The following is a 22428-nucleotide window of genomic DNA, read 5'->3' as shown; positions in this document are numbered from 1 at the left end:
GTAATAAAGAGCACGTAGTGTAGGAGTAAAATTGCGAAAAGAGGTGTTATCCAATTATTCCAAGTTGTTAAGGCACGTCTCAGAACGTTTAAGGGATTAAATTAAGACATTCCACACAACAAATCTCCCAAGAATCTCAATTAACTTCTACACAGAGCTTTCCGCCTTTAATTAACTGTTTAATTTCATTTTATTTCTTAAACTCAATTTAAATATATAAACAAATAACAAAATAAATAAATAATTGTATATATGGGTATGAAAAAATCTGCATATATCAACTGGCTTTGATGTAGTTGACAAAAGAAAATTTATTGGAAAACTCTTTAACTGAAGATACTTGAGCCTCTCGTAGAATTAATGAGAGGATGCCAATTTAAATTGTATATAGCACTTTTGCTGACGCGAAAACACGACAAGCCTTACAATGACGACAAATAAAATTAAAACGCATCTCTGGGTGCTTGATCCTTTTACAGAGACTGGATTATTAGTGATCAGATATATAATTCATTTTGCGTCATTGAGGCCGACTCGGGCTGATGGGTTTGTTGAGTTTATTTAAATCCTTAGAAAGTTGCTGGGAATAGCTTTGAAGTACTAATCAGTATCGAGCAGAGAGAGATTTGCTCCCCGTAATATATATACATATATATATGCACAATATACAGTCGCATACACAGCCCTCTTCAATAACGCGCACGTATACGGAAGAGCGCGTCGCGCCGAGAAAAAATCCAGAGGAGGTAAAAATAAATAAAAGAATCGACAAGACTGTCGAGTAAAATGAAAACCCAGATCGGAAAGGGTGTAGGAATCTACTAGTCGTGATGAGCAAGACGGGGGACGTAAGTACGCAATAGATGTTGAGTAGACTCAGACTCAGAGTCAGAACCAGAATCAGAATTAGAGTGAGAAAGTGTGAATAGAGAAAAGTGTCACACACACTTATTGTACGGGTGTTGATAGGCAATCAGGTTGATTGCCAACTTCAAACGTGTACACCAAGAGACGTCCCAGTCATTCCTCAACATGCATTACAACACTCTCTGCTAATAAGCAATCTGCAATCTTTTTGATAACGCGTATTCATAATCCAGATGAGGAAGATCTCGACAATCAAGAGAAGAGAGAACTGTCTCGCCTTATATCTGTATAGGTGTTTGTTTTTTTTAATATTTCTTTTTATTTATATTGAGGCTGTATAGGTGCCAAGGTCACCGATAAATACCTAGAACTTGTGAACGAGGATATGTGTTGGTGAGACGGTTTAAAAAATAGTCCTGGTGTGCGTGGACTCAACTCCGGTTAACATGCACACTGATTTTGTTTAAGACAAAACGATCATTGCACAGAACGAGGTGCGTAAGTAAAGGTAAATGAGGTAAATGCGTTAGCGTGTGTATTTTTATAAACCGAGGAGGTGCCATGCCGAGGAGTGACGTTTGAATGCTCGGGCAAAAGCATTGTCCTGGGTCTACTCTGTAACCCGACACCCGAAAATCGTTCTCAAAACTCTACCGGAATGAGACACACGTATTTTACTTTCAAAATCTTGTTATTTCTTCAGAAAGTTGTTTAATAAAATTCATTTAAATTAATTAATAAGTTATTAATCAGCAAAAGATCCATTGAAGGGAAACTGTGAAAGGAATATTGTTATAACTTTACATTGTTGATATTAAAATTGATCTCGGAATTGAAAAGCAAGACTCCAAGGAAAAATATATAGATATAGAGATATAGAAATGGTACAGATAGAGTTTGCCCTCTTTCATATCGGATAGGAGATGAGACGAGTCTGTGCGCAAATTGACTCGTTCGCCCTAAGATTAATGGAATTAAGTCTCTTTCGAAAAGGGAAACGGGTTGAGAACAGTGGGCTCTAACGCGGCCATTTTAATGTTTTGTTCTCATGCTTTGTGTTTTGGTGAGACATTGCCAGCTCTGCCCAACACTCAACTCATTATACCACTAATTATTCATAACGCCGTCGATTATTCTTACGAAAATATCCAATTCCCTCGAGGAGGAGAAGACGACGACTGAAAACAAACTATACTACAATTAATTATATTTCTTTGCTTCCTTTTGTTCTAACTCATATTTTATTTTATCTCATGCACTTGACAATATTCATCTCTAATTATCATTTAATCAGATACTTTCAATCGATACCTACTTCTATAGACTCTTTAGCAGTCATTATCCTGTTCTCGGGAAAAGTCGTTAATTTAGTTACGCGACAGTAAGTCTGTTTGAACGAGCTATTCAGCAGACTCGAAAATTGGAAACGGTATTTAGCAACGTTATTAATCAATACCATCCCAGTACATATCTAGTCTACAGAATAATATTCTTCACTACTCATCCAATCTACTCTACTTTATTCTCTAATAGTAATTATTATTATTGTTTTTAAACGATAAATATGACACCGATGACGGTGAATCCATTGGAAAAAGGCAATAGGATATATGTGTATCGATTTTCGGTTTCGGTAACACGATCTTAAGTGGCTCTGAGTGTGCTGCTGTTGGCGATAGCAGGAGCCAGTACATCAGCAACAGCTAAGTGCTCGTTTCACACCTACTAGACTACACGATACGGCTATTAATTCACTTGAACATCAGAGCAACGAGCAAGAAACGGAAGACGAACAAGGATGAGTTACTCTATACCTACTGTCTGCTACCCTCATCCTTCATTGCTCTTCCATTAATCCTCGTTACCGACAATCAAGATAATTTGAATCATCTCCTATTCACCAAAACATAATGACTCTATTACCCAATATAGGGGAACAGGAGAATCAGAAGGATCAGAAGGATCAGGAATAGTGGGAACAAAGTGCCACAAGATTTTGCTTTTAAAATTATCAATCAACATAAAAGAGAATACTGAATCTTACCGTGTGGTGGCGTTTGCTGATGATTGGGACTGTGCTGGTGATTACCAGAGACACCAGTGCCTGGAAGAACGTGCTGGGCATGCGCAGCTGCGGGGTGCACGTTCATACCCGGTGATCCTGGAAGTTGTCCTGGTTGGTGTACCTGGTGATGGGCGACGTGATGGGCCGGGTGGGGGTGTGGAGGTGGCAGGAAAGCTGCCGCGACTGCCGCTTGAGCATTCAGGTAGGCCATCCTCGAGGCGGTCAGGTTGCCGAGATTCCCCAGGTTTCCCAGGTTGCCCAGGTGATTGGTCAGGCTGGGCATGTAGTCCCATATTTTGTGGTGTGGCGCTGACGGTGCGTAGGAGACTGCGGATACTCCTGCGGGTGGTGAGCCCTGTTGATGTGGCGAGCCTCGCTCTTGTCCACTTCCACTTCCTGTTCCATTCAGGCCCAGCAGCTCCTGGATCGCAAACGGCGACCGCTGCGGCATTTTCAGGTCCTTCGGCTGAATCGTGATGACTTTAAATTTGCATCGCTTCTCAATAACAAAATTAGACCCGACTCTTTGTTACTCAAATCTTATTACGAGGTATTTATCATCTTTATTTATTATTTATTTAATCAATCAGTTAAATTATTTTAAATATGTATAAATAATTTATTTATTTATTTTAAGTAATGAAGCTTTTAAGCCGCAGTAAAAATTCAGCAAGCGACGGACGCTTACATTCTTCATCCGACGGTTTGCGAATTGTGGCGCTCGACTTTTACTCCTTCTTTGTGTGTTATTTTTATCACCAAATATTATTTATCTTTCTCCAAATAGTCTCATAGTTAAATTCCACTGTCTCAATTCCAACAAGTTTACAAATAAAATTAATTTTAAAAATAATAATCTGAGAATGCGCGACTCCGCACTCGTTTTTAAAGTTTGCCGATCGACGGATGCAAATCATTCCAATTTTAGCCCTCAGTCAGCATATAAATTTGTTAAAAAAATTAACCTGATTGATGATTATGATGAGAAATTCTATTGTAAATTGACTAGAAAATAATATTAGAGTTATATAAATTGTTGAGTGAGAGTTATTGGAGTTGCATCTTTATCAAAACTAACGAGGAATAATGTGGGCATAATTTAGGCCTGCTATAGCCCACAGGTATTATTTTTTATATTTTTTACTCACTGAGAAAGATCGTCGGATTGAATTACAGGGACGGAGTCTCTCCAGTGTCTTGGTCCATTCATTCCTCACCCACGTTCCTTATTCACTCTCTTACTCTCTTGTATAAGACGACGGAAACACTCAAGACATTAACACACAAATCCAGTTATTATTTAACAAAATAATTATCTTCATTTGATAAATATGACTACAAGCCATCAGTTAACATCAGTCACTTTATTGTCCTTTTAAATGAATTATTTACTCCACATGTCCAGCTATCACATGGCAAAAAAATAACATTCACGTCACAATTAGATTGATTATTTTTCACTTCACAAAATAATCAGTGCGAGAAAATAAAAAAAAAAAAACAGAAAATATTTTGGAGCACAGAAATTAGAGTCGGAGTTTAAGAGGTAGAAGATATCCGTGAGTGATGATTGTGATGACTGTGATGATAGTAATTTGTTAACAAAATGATAATGTTGTCTGGGAAAGCGAGAGCGGGTGGTCGGGTTCCGTTTCGTCGTCGCGGCGATCGGCAACTGAACCGACGGGGGTGACTCGAGGAAGGAGCACGAGTATAACAGGGACTTTACCCCCGGCGAGGGTTTCACGCACATACAGACTCGCTGGGCTGAGTGTAAACTTTTGTCCGGAGAAGAGTAGCTCTGGTGGTAGTGATATAGGAACACGCAGACTTGTGAGGAGCGACACTGTGTAGGTCGCGGAGACGAGATGAGAATGAGCTTAGGGCGGTCGAAGGCTGGATTCGACTCGTAAACTCTTAAACTACCCTCCCACGATACGGGACGGGGGGACTTGCAGCAGTTACACAAAGGGAGAACGTGGTTTTTTATGCGCGACAGTGGCCGTCTCGCATCGTGGATTGGTCCGTTTTTTTAATCTGAGCTTCCGGCGAGACATAGCCCTAGTTAACGACAGGAGTGGTTTCCAAAATTGTTTACACCCATTTCAGGTACGCCTACAGCAGCCCGTTTTACAATCACAAAATTTTTTTTTTTTTAATTGTCAAATTTTAAATTTTAAATAATGGAAAAAAAAATTTTTCTTAATTTGGAGCAACTTTAAAAAATTTCAATTAATAAATAATTTACTAAATAAGGTAAAAGACCTAGTACCCGATCAGGGAACTAGCACCCGATTACTCATGTATTTGTATATTTATATTTAGTAAAATCCAGTAAATATAGATATACAAATATATGAGTAATCGGGTACTAGTTCCCTGATCGGGTACTAGTTCCCTGATCAGGTACTAGGTCTCTTAATTTATTTATAATAATTTTATTTTGATAAAATAGTTTTAGCAAATTAAGAAATAGTCAAATATTGGAGTAAAAACTTTTTTATATAAGTTTAATTTTTTTTCCATTGACCAAATTGTTTTTTGGTCAAATAAAAATTTTTTTTCGTAAAAAAAAAATTGATAAAAATTTCGAAGGAAATAAAAATTATTTTGATAGTGTGCAACGTACTTGTGACTAAGCGTCGCGATTCTTAACGTGGGAGTGGTCTGGACCGCGGCCAATGAGAACGCGGCACTTTCAACCCTCATTGGCTGTAGCATAAATCGATTTATAACTTACCCCTTGAACACCGAGTCCGCGAGTTTCACCCTTGGCAAGCTCGAGTGATAGAGCCGATTTTCCCTGGCGAGGAATTTTCACACCGCCAATTCCGAACAACGGCCGCGAGAAAATTATACATATATCTATAGATATGTATACTCATATATAGGCAGTAGTGGTGCTAGTGAGTACGGCCAAGTAGAGTAAGACGATCGCGAAGAAGGGTATTTTCGAATTTTCAGCCTCCAAAATTAGTGAAAACTTTTCTGTTCATTAAAATGTCGAAAATTTTTTGCCTCTTTTTTTTTTTTTTACAACATAATTGCTGCCGTTTGATTTTTCCCACAAGCCAAATTTATTTTTACATTTTTCTTAGATAAAATTATAATAAGAATGAATATTTTTTCTTGATCGATAAATTTGAATTTATTTGGCGTAGAAAAATAAATAAATTTTCGATGCATAAAATAAATTTAAAAATCAGCAATACGTCATTTGTGTTTACTCAGTTGCAAGTCGAGAGATTATCGTGCAAATATTATCATCATCATAATGATAATCAGAGAGGTGTGCACAAGATATGAATAATATCTCAAGCTATGCATATAATAAATTTTCAAGAAGCAAAGCAAGACGGAGAAAATGTATAATGTACCAGTAGTTGTTGTAGTAGTAGAAGTAGTAAGAGTAGTAGGAGTGCATCATCGGGGAATAATGGGTTTCGCAAAAAATGAATGCACTGCGACTGCAACACATTAACGTTAAATAAAAATAATAAAAAAATTCTAAACAATTTTTTTTCCAGGTTATTTTTCAAGATGACTTTTCAGTAACGCGACTAAAGAAGCGCAAAAATGTACATCAACAAAAGTAAAATGAAATGACACGAATATGTATATATATATATATATATAAAAAAAAATAATGTTCTTTGTGCCGAAAAAAGTCAATCGTCGAGCCGGAAGACACACAGGCTTAAGGATTTCGTCAAAGACCAAGCGAACGGGGAAACTGTCTGTGAATGCTCTAAAAAATTAACAAGAGGATCTTTTATATTCAGTGTAATATCCTTTGCTTGATATATATATAAGTTGTCACCACTCGGTATTTGCGCAAAATATAATTTGTTCGACGATGCGTACAGTTAAGTATTTAATATCTGGCTTGCTATTGATGCACACGCACAGACACAATTCATGAGATTGCACTTTTAGACTTAAGCCTTCTTCAAGAGTCTGCGGATCCTGGAGGACATTGCGCGAATCCCTTTCAATGCTTTAGCCATTCGCTAAAAAACTTATCCCTTTTTATTTATGAAAGCTCCTGTATCCCCCACTTCTTCCAGTATTTTTTAAATAGATAGATAGATAGATAGATAATAAATTTTATTCGACCATGAGATCTTGATCACCTGTGGCCGTTCAAAAAAACAATATTTACATTAGTTTTGCATGTATAATTATAATATAAACAATAAAAATAAAAATAAAAATAAAAATAAGAATAAGTTCCACTGTCAACTCGTGTTTTCTGTCTCAAAAAAATAATTATATACAGCACTGCGAAATTCAATGAACGTAGAGAGAGATGTAATGCTCGGAGGAAGTGTATTCCAAACGCGAATCGCAGATACAATGAATGATTTATCATAAAATGCAAGATGACTGGTAGGTAGACGTAAATAGTCCTGCCTTACATCTCCCCTACGCAGCATCGGCTGTAGAAAAACTAATTCATTATCGAATAATTGACCCTGATTCATATAAATTGCTTTATATAATGAGCAAGATAAAAAGAAATTTCTCCTAGTTTTCAGCGTTATCCAACCTAGTCTGCGATAATATGGTGTAATGTGCTCAAATCTACTAACTTTAAAAATGAAACGAACGTATAAATAAATTATTTATACGCAATTAAAATAAACGTTATATTTATATTTAAACGTAAACGGAAGACGTGAGACAGCATTATAATTATAAAAAATATAAACTAAAAGTTTAAGGTTTTAAAAAAAAATTTCGAGTAGCCAACAGTCCGTAACTCTGCCAGTTGACGTTGATTGTTTCCTTGGAATTATTCCACCTGCTCATATATTTTATTTCTATAAAAGTAAACTTTCAACATAAAATTTAACTGAATAGCTATTTTCCAGAATAAATATTCCAGCTGAATTTAATATTCTTTGAAATTTTCGCGGATCTTGCAAAACTTAATTCCAAGCTTTTAAATTACTTGGATCTCTCTTTTGCTCATTTCCCAGTGTTTGTTACTTGAATCGCTTTTCTTGTTCTCATCTCTCGTCTTTCAGATGCTCGCCTACTTTATACTCAAACTGTTTCTCCCGCTAATACTCTAATTCTCAGTTCTTTGTAAGCGAAAATACTCAATTCGGACGTTAAATTAAATTACAGTACTGATTAATCTTAAGTATCCTACACTTAAATTTGCTCATAATCAATGATACCGATATTGAATCTCATTTCCTTTAATAAATCCATTCAGATTTGGCAATAAGCCCACGACGAATCCTGCTGACTCGTTCAAATATATATTTACTGTATTTAAAATAACTTATATAGAATAAATTGTTTAGTTTTTATTTTATACAATTTAAATAGACGGTTCAATACGTCTTTAAAATAATTGTAGGCACATTATTTTAATTAAATAGACTTTTCTTCGTTCATTTGTGATGCAGACCACCCACAGAACTTCGAAAATCACGACAAGATAATTCGAGGCTCTCGAAAAAGTTACCGAGTCATCGGTGCTAACTGGTGTTCTTTTCTCTTAATCGTCATCACCGGACTTCTCGGGATGAGAGTTTTCGAGTGTTTCTCAGGGCACAACTGCAACGGTTATTATTATGTGTTATTATCCCATTTTTCGAGAGCAAAAAAAAAAATAAACATACATTCGATAAAATTACTGATTATCAAGTAAATTTTTAGTTTGCAGTTGGCTGATCGTGGGGATCTTTGCACAGTTCGTGAGCTTCAAGAGAGATGGCAGTTAGATCGAGGTCGGTAATTCCGGACGTGCTGCCACCAGTAAACAGAAATATTAAATGAAATTCGCTCAATAACTATAGACTTAATTATTGTTTTTGTTTTTTTTTATTATCATTTGTTTTTAAATTACAATAACAAATTAATTAAAAAAAGAAAAATTATTTTTAAAATACAATAATTAATTTTTTTTTAACAGAAAATAAAATTTTTCTAAGTTTGTTTTTAAAAGCGGGGAAAATGGGCCAGTATTTTTTTTTTAATTGGTGACCAATTGTTCTCACATCAATTTGGTCCTTTATGGTATATATACAAGTAAAATGACACATGTTGCCTCTTGAAATTTATTTATAAACATTTTAAGTTCCTTTGTCTCCTGCTGTAAGTATATCGAAACTGATACATTTGAATAAAAAAAACTTTAATGACGAACAAAATCCACGTTAAAAGATTTTCACACCACAGTTTCCGAGATCACGATCGGCCTCATTAAATATTAAACTTTATAAAGAAATCCGTATAACAAAAGTATCTCTTATTCCCTCGGAAAACTTGAGCCGAAAGTTTTTTATTTATTACGTAGGTAAAAAATATGTCTTAACAATTTCTTATTCCGAAACGATACATTCACAATAACGACTGCAGATAGAGCCATGTATTTCAGAGATTATGCCAATTTACGCTTTCGATCCCTGCTCGTAACTTTAAAATATAAATTCAAACTCATTTTCCATTAGTCCGGACACAAACTCACTTGTTTAAACTTTTCATATAAATTTAACTAAAATAATCATTTGAATAATAATTGAAGGGAAGAATTTTCTAATACTGAGTCCAATATCGTTGATTGAAGCTTAGTTGGATCGTCACGAAATTCTAACTGGAAATAGAGTTAACTCTGGAACAGTACGAAATAGAGTGGATTAGCTCGATTTAGCGTCATGTCAAATGTGGGTTCAAGCACGTCTAGTATTGGCCGAGCTCGACATGATTCGTCACACGACACAATCACAATTACTATCAGAGTCGACGTTTCCAGTCTATATCAGGCAATAATCCAGTTCCAAGCAGAAACGTCTCTATCATCGGTCGCTTCTCTGATTAGCCATATTCGGAGACAACGCGTTCCCGTGAATGCCTCTGGGCAGTCTCCAAAATCTACCTCGATAGCTCAGCAGTCACGATCTCGTTAAAAACGACTTACCCCAACTTGCTCGTTCACAGATATCCAATCCGTTTAATATTGTCACACCGCATGACATTGTGTTCTCATCAATTATCTGCATCAGTATCTTCCGAGCAATATTTTGAGTCCTTAAAACTCTACTATTATTCTTATTATCTATTTATTTTTTTTTATTTATTATAATGTTTCGAGTTATGTATCTTTTGACAGTTGAAAAGACAGTACTTGTGAAAATACTTTGTGTCAACATTAAATCCAACAAAAAATTATGACCAGGTGTTATTTTTTTTTCTCTTCACAAACTCACGTCCCAATGACGTCTATACAAATATATAAATATAAAAGTAGATACTTATTCTTTGTGATATTTATCGCAATATGTAATTTCAAATTACAAACAGATGTTGGATGGCATAAAAAAATTTTTAAACTGCGCTCTATGACTTTTTGTTTATGCCCTTACTCATCGAAAAAATATTTTCAACCCTTTCCTCAAATTACTCAGGACTTTTTATAATTTTCATGACAATGATTGGGGATCTAATGGAAATATTTTGGGAAATTTGAATGATAAAGTTTTTATTTTGAACTTTAAGGAGTAGAAATGAGGATTATTTGCAGGCAGGGGTAAAATGAGCTCTCCAAAAAAAACTGCTGGTGTGATTTTATTTTTTTTTCTGTTCATAACAAACAGTATAGGAAAAATTTTGTGGGCAAGTTAGTCGCGTCCGTTTCGTTTCCTTGTTGTTTCTAAGAAAAATTGAAAGCAACTAATATTACCTGAGTTTTTATATATTTAAAAATATCTTAAGAGTGTTATTGTTTGGTAGATATATTTAAAAAGTTGCTAGAGGCCATTGAAGACGCAACAGGCCTCCTCTAACAAACTTGCCGGAGAATCTACTTGGATTCTAGTGGCCTCGTGTGTAGTGTCATACATGCCAAGTACTACTTAGACAGTCTAGGAAAAGTCTAACGATCCAGGTAAACAACCCTATTATATAAGTATACAATATATTTTTTTAATTATCTAAAAGAAAAGTTGACAATAGCAAAGTGTGTTGGAGAAGCGCAAGATGTTGCATTAAACTCGTGCTTAATTAAAAATTTTTGTACTCTTAGAGTTGAGATTTTCTGGGTCTTTTCGACTCTTACATTAATATTATGTACAGAGTATATTTAACGACTGATAAATGAGGGATGGCCTGCGGTTACCACTAGTGGTTGTTGAGAACGAGCGGGAGTGAACAATTATGAATATTAATATTGCTGACGAGCGCTATCCGCGAGAGCCCTTGCTCGTTTATTCATCTATATAGATCTATATATATATATATGTCTACAATATAAATCCGAAGCAACTCGATCGTCACGATCAAGGATCACGTGGTTACAAATTTTATAAACCAGAGCCTACACAAATAATTTTTAATTCATTTATTTAAAAGTTTAATTTACACTTCGGTAATAACAAATCCGAAATTTTAGTGTATTATTGAGGACTGTAAATTTACGAGATAGAAAAGGATGGGAGAAAATGAAGATAAAGATCTCTGTAGGTAGCGAGCCGCGATGAGAATATACAGGGAGTGGGAGAATAAGAGAAAAAGAGAGTCCGCGAGGCTGCGGGAGAGTAAGAAATGAAACGAATGAATACATAAGGAAGATGGCGCAATAATCGGAGCTGAAGAGGAAAAAGCTAGTAGGGGAGAGCAGTAGCTCTAAGAGTTTATATATAAAATCATAAAGCATCGCCACGCCCATCACCCCGCGGTGCGCCAATCCTCACTGGATGCATTTGAATCACAACCCTCGTTGCATTGTGCTGGTTATTTTTTTTCGCTGCACGGGCGGCGCTCGGTTCGCGGGGTTTAATACTCGCTATAAGAATATTCATATTAAAGTCCGCCTTTTTATTCTTATGGTGAAACCAACCCCCTGTTACCCTTGAGCAGTTTACTTGCAGCTTATATGCCGTCCAAAGCGATGATGCACACCCCAGTCTCCGATTTTGGTCCCCATTCTACTTCCACAAGACGCGGAACCGTCTATCATCATGAGTATACATGTCTTCGCTTGTCTATAGTACTCTTTATCTCTCGAGATTTGTATATATATATTTTTTTTTTTAATGTTTCTGCTATAACTTTGAAATTGCGTAGCAAGTTGGAAAAAATAAATAAACAGAGCGTATTATTATAAAGTCCGGGGAGTATGAAAAAAAATTTTCTTTGCCATTGTTGTCATCGTTATCATAGATATCTATGAAGTCTCTTGGTAATACGACGCATTTTAAAAGGTATTGCTATAATTATTTTATTTTATTTTTAAATCATTTATTTAAGGGAAATCTGGACAAAACTTTGAAAAATTTTCGAATCATTTTAAATGGTAATTTATTTAATAAGTTTACAATTATTTCTTGCAATTTAGGTTTTCAAGGATAGTTTAGAATTTTATTTTTGACTATCCCCAAATTTTATTGGCAATTAAATTTTTTTACTCCAAGTTAAATAGGGGAGGGAGGGGCAAAAGGGGGTACTTAAGGAAATACCAAGTTTTCGAGGACTCAAATACGCTATATCTTTTTTTTTTTAATGATATTCAAAGTAAATAGAAGAAATTTTCAGTTACCGTTGAAAAAAAAAATTTTTCATTTTTGCGGGCAAAGTGGGGGATCCCCTGAAAAAGGTAAAAAAAAAAAATTTCTGGATTTTAAACGAATTTGATTAAGTTAAATTTTTTTTTAAGTAATTTACATGAAGAAAAATTATATTTTACATGTTTATTGGATACAAAAGAAGAAAAAAAATTTTTAATAGTTTTTATCATAAAACAAACGTCATTATTATTTTTCAACTGACAATTGATTTTTGAAAAAGTTTACCAAAAAAAATTCATAGTAACGCTTAATTATATTTACAGAAGTGATTTTGGAATGTTTAAAAACCATTTAAAATATAAAATCTTTTTTACCAAATTTTGGGGGTACCCCGTTTTGCCTACCCTACCCCCTTCCCCTACAGAAATCATTATAGTCTTTAGGGTTTGTGAAAAAAAGAAAAAATTTGTTTCCTTGTTCTGAGGGTACCCCATTTTTGCTGGTTCTCCTAATTGATGTCTGACTTAAAAAATTTGATACTACCTTATTCGAAAAAATTTATTTTTGATAAATTGTTTAAGAAAATAATTTTATCCATGACAGCGAATAAATTTAGCGGTAGCACGTGAAAATTATCAGGTGGGTGTTGAAAGAGGGTTCTATGGATTTATAAATCGTGAGGGTAGTGCGGGATTTTGCTGGAAATTTAATAGTGTTAGAAATAGAGGGCTTTTATTCTTATTCACTTTCTGTGGATATAGAGATAGATATAGATAAAAATGTGGATGTTTAGATATAGATATATATGAGAGAAGTCACTCGCATCAACTTTTCTTTCATTGGATTTGCGATGGACGGAAATGGGAGCAGCCATTCGTACGAATAAGACTCGGGAGCGACTGGAGATGGTGATGATGATGATAGAAATGGAGTCCTAGGGCTCGAGATATCTGCTGGGGCGGCTGAGGTCGTGAATCCTCACGAAATCACCCTTGAGCTCGAAAATTGATAATAAATTCGATAATGGTGAACGAGCGACGTAATCGCGCGAGGGTGAATTACCGCAATCTTATTGATATTGCCAACCCAGTCGGTGCTTTCTCAAAAAACTGAATTTCACTTTATTCATGCCGTTTTATTTTTATTTTTATTTATTTTAAATATTATGTTTTTATATAGATATAGTTTTTTTTGCCTAGCATTACTAGTTCATTTAAATAAATTGAGTCAGAACCACAATCGAAAAATATAATGACGGATTTCCTCAATTTATTTTTACCATTTTTTTATTTGAATCTGATGGAAATGCTTTTTTACCAAAACTAACAATTGATTTAAAAAAAAAAAAACGACAATTTTTTTCTTTTTCATCAAAAATTTGATAATTTTTGTTTCGAGAAACGTTTAAAAAGAAAGTAAATTTGAATTTTTGAAATTACAGAGTACCTTTATTTTTTTATTTTAATTATTTCTACACAGAAAAAAAGAATTTCTTGGCGCAAGAAATATTTTGTATTATGAATTGAAGACAAAAATTTTTCTTGGCTCAAGAATTTTTTTCTCGCCTAAAAAATTTTTTTCTTGTTCCAAGAAAATTCTATCTTACCCCAAGAAAAGTTTTGTTTTCACTTTATAATAATACAAAAAATTTCTTGGGTCAAGTAAAAATTTTCTTAGAACAGGAAAAAATTTTTTGCGCCAAGAAATCCTTTTTTTCTGTGCATTATTTGAATGCCGCGAAAAATTTTTCCTACAATTTTTCATCGATCGAATTCCGAAATTTGTTTTTTTTAATACAAAATTTGCAGTTGACTTTAAAACCGAATTTAATTTTAAAAACTGAATTTAATATACAAAATAATTAAAATTTCCAATACTGTTCTAATGTAAAACAATTATTTCGACAATTATAAATATAGTAAATTTAAAAAGCGACCGTGGACTCTCGCGACAATTAAAATAATTTTATAAAATAATTAAGAGTAAATGAAACTCGCAACAATTATAAAATAAATTAAAATGAGTGACAACAAAAGAAACGTATTGCTCGAGAGTTCCTTCTGCGAGGCGGGGGTGCACTTAGCAGAGTGATGCAATTACCCAGCACTAACGAAGCTAACTCTTAATAGAAAATGGCTGTATGCTCCGCTGGTTGCAAACAGTAAAACCATTACGGTTTACTTCATTTACTACTTTTGTCCTCAGCGAGTTCGCCCTCCAGCCCCCAGCAGTTTTCTTTCTCCAGTTAACGAACTTAAAAAAAAAAAAAAAAAAAGAAAGAAATAAAAAAACTAAAAGCCCACTTTATTTTCCAAAAATATTTTACAACTGACTCGGAGCAAATTGGAGGTGGTACCACTGGTGAATAATCTTGATTGCGACTTGGTCTATTTATTTCAATTTGCAATATGGTTCCCACAGAACTACCCCGCAGTCTATTATTATATCCTGTCCCGATAATTGACCGTTGGTGATTTATTTTATGAAAAGATCCATTTAGTAAATTGCAAAATTTCTATCAGTAATTTTGTAAAAGAGCTTCAGTACTCCTTTAGTTCTCTAGCTTCTCTTTCTTCACAATGACAATGACAATGATGATGGCGATGAGGGCGACGAGGGACGCGTGTATTCTCTCGGTCGTGGACTCTCCCGCGGTGGAAAAATCGTTTTCTTAGACTATTGTGCACAGAAAACGACTCGACTCTAGAAGCGAGCGAGAAGGAACAACCCAAGGGTTTTTTTTTCCTTACAGAGCTTCTTTTTCAGAGGGTTTTATTTTGTTTTTTTTTTTTACTCAATACTTGTCAGTACCAGAAGCAGATATCTTTTGTCGCGGGTTAGTGGTCCAGGAAAAATTGTATGTTGTGCACTTGGATATCACGATAAAAGCTCCCTACCAACAATTTTCCTACCATTTCATTTATTTTACGTTATTGTTAGTTTTTATGGGGCGAAATGATAAGACGTTAGAGAGCACAGAGTCTCGCGGGGGATGAGCGTCAATGAAAAGGCATAGAGTGAAAATAATAATTATAATTATAAATATAAGAAAGTATAAGAGTAGGTACAAGGGAAAGACAATGAACCGTGTCAATTTCCTGGAGAATTTTTAATGACGACAATATCTTTCCGGAGTAATTAAAAACTCTATTCGGGGTATCACGCTCATAGCGACTTATAGAGGATTTAATATTTTTCTTCTGTTTCTTTGTCAATAATTACAAGCTGGCTCTTATAACCAGACGAGACTTTTTAATGACATCTAGCTCTGTGTATATGTATGTGTCTATAATGTCATATCTGATGTTATATGTATATATGTATAATATTAAAAATTTATAATTTTAAAGATGTCTGGATGCGGACTCCATATGTACGGCATCGAATGCGTTGGAGGGTCCGCGGATATAAAAAATGTCGGCCCAAAGGCCAACATGCACAAAAGATTTAAATTATAATAATGGATTTATGCGCATATGTTAACCAACGGATTATTATTATTTTCCGAGTAAAGTTGGGACGAGCACAAACGATCAAAGTCTAAAGGCTTAAGCTTTGCAGATATATTACGGTGCATTATTTAAATACGTCTGATGTTACGTGTCCCCTATCAGCTTTTGCTACCGGTACTGAACTGTCATTCATTTTATTTTTAAAAACACTCGTGCTCTTCTATAGTTCAAAGCTAGTTTTTTTTACTCAGCAAAATTATAAATTTCAATGACTGGATTTGAATAATAATTGAATGCTGAAACTAAAAATTTTCCTTGATGGTCGCTCCATAATTTTTCTGAAGATCTGGATGAGAAAAATAAAAATGTTTAGAAAAATTTAGTTTTTTTTTTTAATTTTTGAATGCAGACGCCATTTTATCATTAAGGTTTCAATCTGAGATTGTAAGTAATTTAGAATCCCCAGTGAATAAATCAGAACCCCAAAGGGTTTACTGGTGGCACTCGAGCAAACGCTCTTTTGAAAATATTTTTACACTAATGGCTCCGGTCTACAACCCTCCTGGTACCGATCTCTAAAACGCTGCCAGATATTTCTTACCCTCTTAGCTCCCAGCGGATCTCCCCCAATATATAATTGAGCATACGCTGGGTTCTGCAAATCTCTCAGGACGTGTGATATGCATGCGTCAAGACGTTCTCCAGCTTTTCATCCGCGAATCGCTCATGCAAAAAGAGCAACCGAGCGTTTAGCTCTCTGATCAACAATTCCGTTTATGAAACCCCTCACCGAAAAACGATAAATTAAAACATTTATATAAATAAATAAATAAATACATAAAAAAAAAAACTAAAATTTTAAGAAATTGAATCAGCATAGTCATTATTTATTCAGCATTAAATTCAACATTGATAACAATAATTCGTTCTCAAGAAATTTACTAAATCACATAAATATTTAAATCGCCTAATGACATTAAGCGGAACGGCGGTCGCCATCTTTGCGTCTCGCCATGTTGATTTTTGCACCCGCATATTTCTATACCCCAGCAGAAAGAGAACTTTACCAGCCAAAATTAATCCTCTTATCAGTTGGAAAAAAAACTATCCAAAATCATGACGATAGCGTACCAGCCCCCCAGGGGGTGAAAGTAGAAAAATAAATATTCCCATAATTAACGTGTATTTAACCCGTGAAATCAGGTCTCTTTCAGTGCAGGAACTCTAGAACGAGTTATTACGACTGTCCCCACCTACTGTTTTGAAATCCCTACCAGCTTCCACCCCAAGGGCTGATACAAAGCCCCCATTAGCCTTTCAACGCCACGTGTTAAGTCAAATTCAAAACCGATCGATATCGATCTCCAATAATATTTAATATATTTTTAGCTCCATTAATTACCCCGCGGTATATTTAATCACTCGAGGTATTAAAATGTATCTTTATATATGCATATATATTCACATTCCTATATATGTATATATATGAATGAATGCAAAGTATATATAGGCGGGTCATACTTTTTCACGGTACTTTTTTAGCATTAATTAAAAGCTCCAGCCTCCGGTTGTGACTGCTCGGCCATCTTGGCTCGAGGCACGCCCCTCTCTTTTGTTTTACTATTTGTATTTTTTTTTTTTTTTAATGATTTCGCCTTTGGAGCTCTGCTGGTGATTGTCTACGTACATACGTTTCTTTGCAACCCCGCGTACCTTTCACTCGTGCGACACAGCCAGAATACGAGCAGACTCCGGATTTTATAATTTTTCCCAATGTATATGCACGCATGTGTTAATAAGTAGCTGGGCTGGTCAAAGGACAATAGACGGCCATTTATTTAATCAAACAATGAAATTATGCCCTGGAATATTTTCGAGCCGGCTAGTTAGTTTTTTTCCGGCAGTCCGTGGCATCGGACTCGCGAAATATTTTTTACTAAATTGACGAGTCTAGTTTATTTTTCATATCGCAACGTGATGCTGACGGTATGTTTTTTTTTTTTTTTAATTTATATTTTATTATTGAATTGAAATATTTGGACAAGAATATTTTATACTTTTTAAGGTGAGAGTTTGGTTTTGTAAGCGTGGACGTGTGGACATCTGTGCTCGACAATATTTAGACACCGATGACAACTTTTGTCCGCAGAGATTTGAATATCAACATTTTTCAGAACTCTCACGGGCATAATACTAAATATAAATATAAAACTACACATACTACACAAATACATACATATATAAATATATAGTCGTGTAGGTAAGATGGGAAAAATATTCAATAGGGTCTAGGTCAACTTTGATCAGCTTTAAATTACTGGGCATTGTCAGAAAAAAAAAGTATTTACAATCACACAATACCAAAAATTACAATACAAAATATTTAGTCCTAAAGATTTTGAAAATTTTTTATTTCACAAAAATCGTTTTCAATAAATTTTCACCGGTTTTCTAATACTTTTTTTTTCAGTAATTTTATTTGAATTTTCTTTTATAAATTAATCAAAATAATTTAGACCAAGTCGTTGTAAAAAATTTAACAAAATAATCGCGAGCGAATTTCGCGCGACGGAACTCAAAGTTCACTGTCCGTCGGCACTCTAAATTTTTACTCCCACGAATGTCAGCCGGAATTGGAAAAAAAGTAATAAACCAAAACTTTGATAATTATTTTGTAAGTTTAAGTTTTGGCTGTCAAATTTTGGTGGAATTTTTTTTTTACAAATTATTTGATGATAACTAAATTGGATTAAATAAAAAACTTGAGGCTAATGGAGTAATAAAATGATTTAAACTTGAAATTAATTTATCAGAGGTAAAATTTGCTCAAGACATAAATTAAATTTAAGCTTACAAATTATATTTGCGCTGTTGTGGTTCGACGGAATCCTTGGCAACTTATAAATTTAATCGCCGCGTCACTTTGTGTCATGATCGTTAATATAAAGTCTTGCGGGCTCAGATGCATTTTCGTCTTAATATAAAATCCGACAGACTTTATTCTATTCCCTTGTCGAGCTAATTTATAAAATTGTAACTTAAGATGCGGTCGTGTCTACTTTTAATTCCACTTGAAATTTTTTTTGTCCCTATTATTATTACTGTGCTTTCAATAACATACTAAATATCTATTTGTTGGGTGTATTTTGAAATCTGACCTCTTTTAATGTCAAAAAACATGTTTTCTTAATAAATATTTCCCATGTCAAATCCTTTGTCACTTTCAAGTACCCAAAAATTTTATTCTTATAAAATAAGTCTTTGTACTAATTTTTTTATATAAATAATTTAAATTTTCTTAAAAAAAAAATATCATAAGCATTAAATCTAAAAATTCAGAATTTAAATTAACCCGCTTTATAATTTTACAATAAAAAAAAAAAACTAAAATCAAGTAAATATTTTTTTCTAAGCCTTTATACATTATGGAGTAAAAAAAAAAAAAATTGTCTAGGTACATTTAGCAGTCTGTTGTACATTTATGAATAAAAACCCATTTTTGTACTCACAAAAAAAATTTTTAGAGTTGTGGGTTTCGAAAGTTTTAATTTAAAAAAAAAAATAGAAAATGAGTAATAATTTATGATTATTTAGACTTGGAGTGGGTGATTAGATGGCTAAGTAATTGGAAAAAAAAAAATATAAAGAAGTAAAAAATAAATTTGAGAGGCAGCAATATAAATGGAGTGATATGTAAATTCGTGTGATAGTGGTATTTTAGCATTAGTGGTATTTTAAAACCGAGCCTTACGCTAAGTGAAGTCTAGTCTTTAGGTGGGTTTACAATAGCTGAGAATAAGCGTGCACAGGTCGCGGGTGTAGGTGAGGGTGGAGGTGAAGGTGGAGGAAAGAGGGTAGGGGGTGGAGGGCCAGGGGACGAGTGTCAGGGGAAAAAATGTGTGTGCAGTGGCAGTGGCAGCGGCAGCGGAACGATTTGGCTGATGGTGAGAGCCTCGTTCGATTCTCAATGTCTGGAAATAATTAGAAGCCGTGGGCACGGGTGTTGCTACGGCAACCGCCAATCAGAGAGGGCAAAGAAAAATTATTTTTTTCCTTTTCATACCGTGATTTTTCAGTGCTTGAGCACCCGTCCACACTCGCGCCCGCGGGGAGATAATGTATGCAGCGACACGTCGAAACACTGGGACTGAAACAACCAAAGAGTCAAGAGAAAGAGGGAAAGAGAGAAAGGGAGTTTTGAAACCTACTCCCTTGACCGCCCGCAACTCTTGTTTACTGAGCTTTCCAAGTCCCATTACATTCCATGTGTCACTGCTCCGGGCTTACGCTCTTTTATATATCACACACTCGCGCTCGTCTTCTTTATTCCTATCTCTTGTCCTCACCCTCATCCCTTTCTACCCACTACCACTGCCACCATCACCACCACCACACCTGTGTCATTGCAAAATTAATCCCTCATATCTTTCATTACAATTTCTATTTTTAAAAATAAAAGACTCGGATTTATCTGATTTAATCTCGAGTGCATTTCTCATAATGAAAAATAACTTGATATGCAGATGACTTTCAAAAAGACCTTGAGATAATAATTTTTAATGAACTTTCTCTCCTTTCAAATCCATTGAAATTATTGTTAACAATATTTTTAATTATCGCTACTGTCTAAAATACTTAGACATAATGCATGCCAGTATATATACACGATATTACTACTGTGATAGGCCGTGATAATTATTTTTAGTTGGGACATTGGTGTGTGGGAGAAATAATTAAGCGTACGAGTTCGATGGAATTGGATGATTTTTTGCTCTGGACTTGAGTGTGAGGGTTTTAGTATTTTAGTGTTACTAGGAATGGATGGAATGAGAAATATATATATGTATACATAAATGTAGAGATGGGTGTCGACGTCACGGCTTGAATGGGTCTTATTTTGGTTGGGCTGACAAGGCAGCTCTTTGTTTTGGGCAAACTGAAACCCCTACCTGTCCTAATTAACTTATTCAGACTCAATTCTCGGCCGGATATGTTATGTCTTGCCAACAGAACTTTGTTGTGCATGAAAATCCTGGATAATATGCCCTTCTCTTTCTACACTTTTTTTTATAGTTTTCAATTTAGAAAAAAAATTACAAAAAAATTACTGTAAAAAAAAACAATTATTTTTTTTGACTGCTGAAATATTTAATAGAATAAATAAAATTTAAATTATAAACGTCAGTTTTAATTAAATTATATTTATTTGAATTTTTGGACAGACCTGCAATTGAACGAATATCAAAATTTATTTTTATCTCAGCACTTACTGATGGTAATTTTAAAAAACATAAATTCAATTTTTTTTTTAAATTCCAAGTCTCCAGTTTTGAAAAAATTTATCATCTAATTTATATCGAGCTTTTGTTTTTTATTTGATTTTCATTTTCATTATTAATTAAATTTTTTAACAGTATTAAAAAACGAAGAAAATAAAATTTACAAAGTTTGGTCGAATGTAAAAAAAAAAAAAATTACGAAATCCATAAAATTTAATTTCAGAAAAAAAAACTAAGATGAGTTATGAGTAAATAAAAAAAAGCAGGTTCAAATTTCTCGGTCAAAATATCTTCCGGTGGACACGTAGGATATATATATGTGTAAAAGCGAAGGCGTAAAGAATACCGGTAACATGACACGTATACCTTGGCTGCACGTGGGAAGAAACCGCAATGCTTGTGTACAACGGCATGTCAAGTAAGCTCATAGAAATCGAAAATGGGTAGTATTAAATATATACCAGTGTATAACATCACAGTATTCAGTGTCTTCTAGTCTCATAAAAGGGGTGAGTGTTTTGAAAACATGTCAGATTCAATATCGGCGTTGGGCATCGATCTGCCGGATCCTCTCGTTCTCTTCTTCATTAAATTCAAACCTAAACTTGACAAATACACGGTATTGCTTCTTAATTCTTATTATTTCTCTCACTTGTCTATTATTCTCGGCAATAGGAAGTTGTCTGATTATTTTCTTTGGTATTATTTTTTAGTCGCGAACGATAAATATAATCAGTTGCCACAATGGGAAAGGCTTAGATCGATCTGAGTGCTCAAGTTTCTCAGATGAATATCGCCATTGCCTTGTCATTTATCATTTATTACAAACCTCTATTCGTTTTTTTCTTCTTATTATTTACTAAAAACATTCATCTCAAAAATAAAAAAAAATAAACTTCAATAATGAGAGAATAGAAGAGAAAATTTGTAAACGAGAATCGGTATATATAAAAAATATAAATTACTGGAAGAGAATTAAAATACAAGTAGATTTCAGTACTTGACATTAGCTTCCTAATTCTGTTTTAATAATCCGTCAATCGACTCGTTGACGAGCCATTTTCTTATTCCAAGACGTTTCGATTATCGCGAGCAGCTAAATCCGCTTTTAATTCACGAAGATTGCGAACGGAATGATCTCTATTAGACTTAAAATCAACTGCCCGTTTTAAATCAACGGATTTTATCCAAGGAGTTTCGTAGGCGGATCACTGGCAACTTTTAATAATTACAAGTGATCAATTACT

The 22428-nt window shown here is 34.3% G+C and overlaps 1 protein-coding gene and 1 long non-coding RNA gene across 5 annotated transcripts in view; one reads left to right on the top strand and one right to left on the bottom strand.

The window, feature by feature from the left end:
- The window catches only part of LOC130669844 (visual system homeobox 2-like), a 30803-nt gene extending 25991 nt beyond the window's left edge, over positions 1–4812 (bottom strand). For 3 of the 4 annotated variants that reach the window (XM_057472956.1, XM_057472958.1, XM_057472957.1), the window contains exon 1: positions 2912–4811. In XM_057472956.1, coding sequence (XP_057328939.1) covers positions 2912–3383 — 472 coding nt within the window. In that variant the 5' untranslated portion in view covers positions 3384–4811. Of the gene's footprint in view, positions 1–2911 lie in introns of all 4 variants that reach the window. The other variant, XM_057472955.1, reaches the window with a different exon arrangement.
- Positions 4813–8817: 4005 nt separating this feature from the next.
- On the top strand, positions 8818–11093 carry LOC130670357 (uncharacterized). The gene is made up of 3 exons (XR_008990357.1): positions 8818–9043; positions 10679–10832; positions 10971–11093. It is a non-coding gene; the product is annotated as an uncharacterized LOC130670357 (long non-coding RNA).
- Positions 11094–22428: the final 11335 nt, after the last annotated feature.

Source organism: Microplitis mediator, chromosome 6, assembly GCF_029852145.1.
Source record: "Microplitis mediator isolate UGA2020A chromosome 6, iyMicMedi2.1, whole genome shotgun sequence".
Taxonomy (NCBI): Eukaryota; Metazoa; Arthropoda; class Insecta; order Hymenoptera; family Braconidae; genus Microplitis; species Microplitis mediator.
This window is presented reverse-complemented; position numbering and strand designations above follow the sequence as displayed.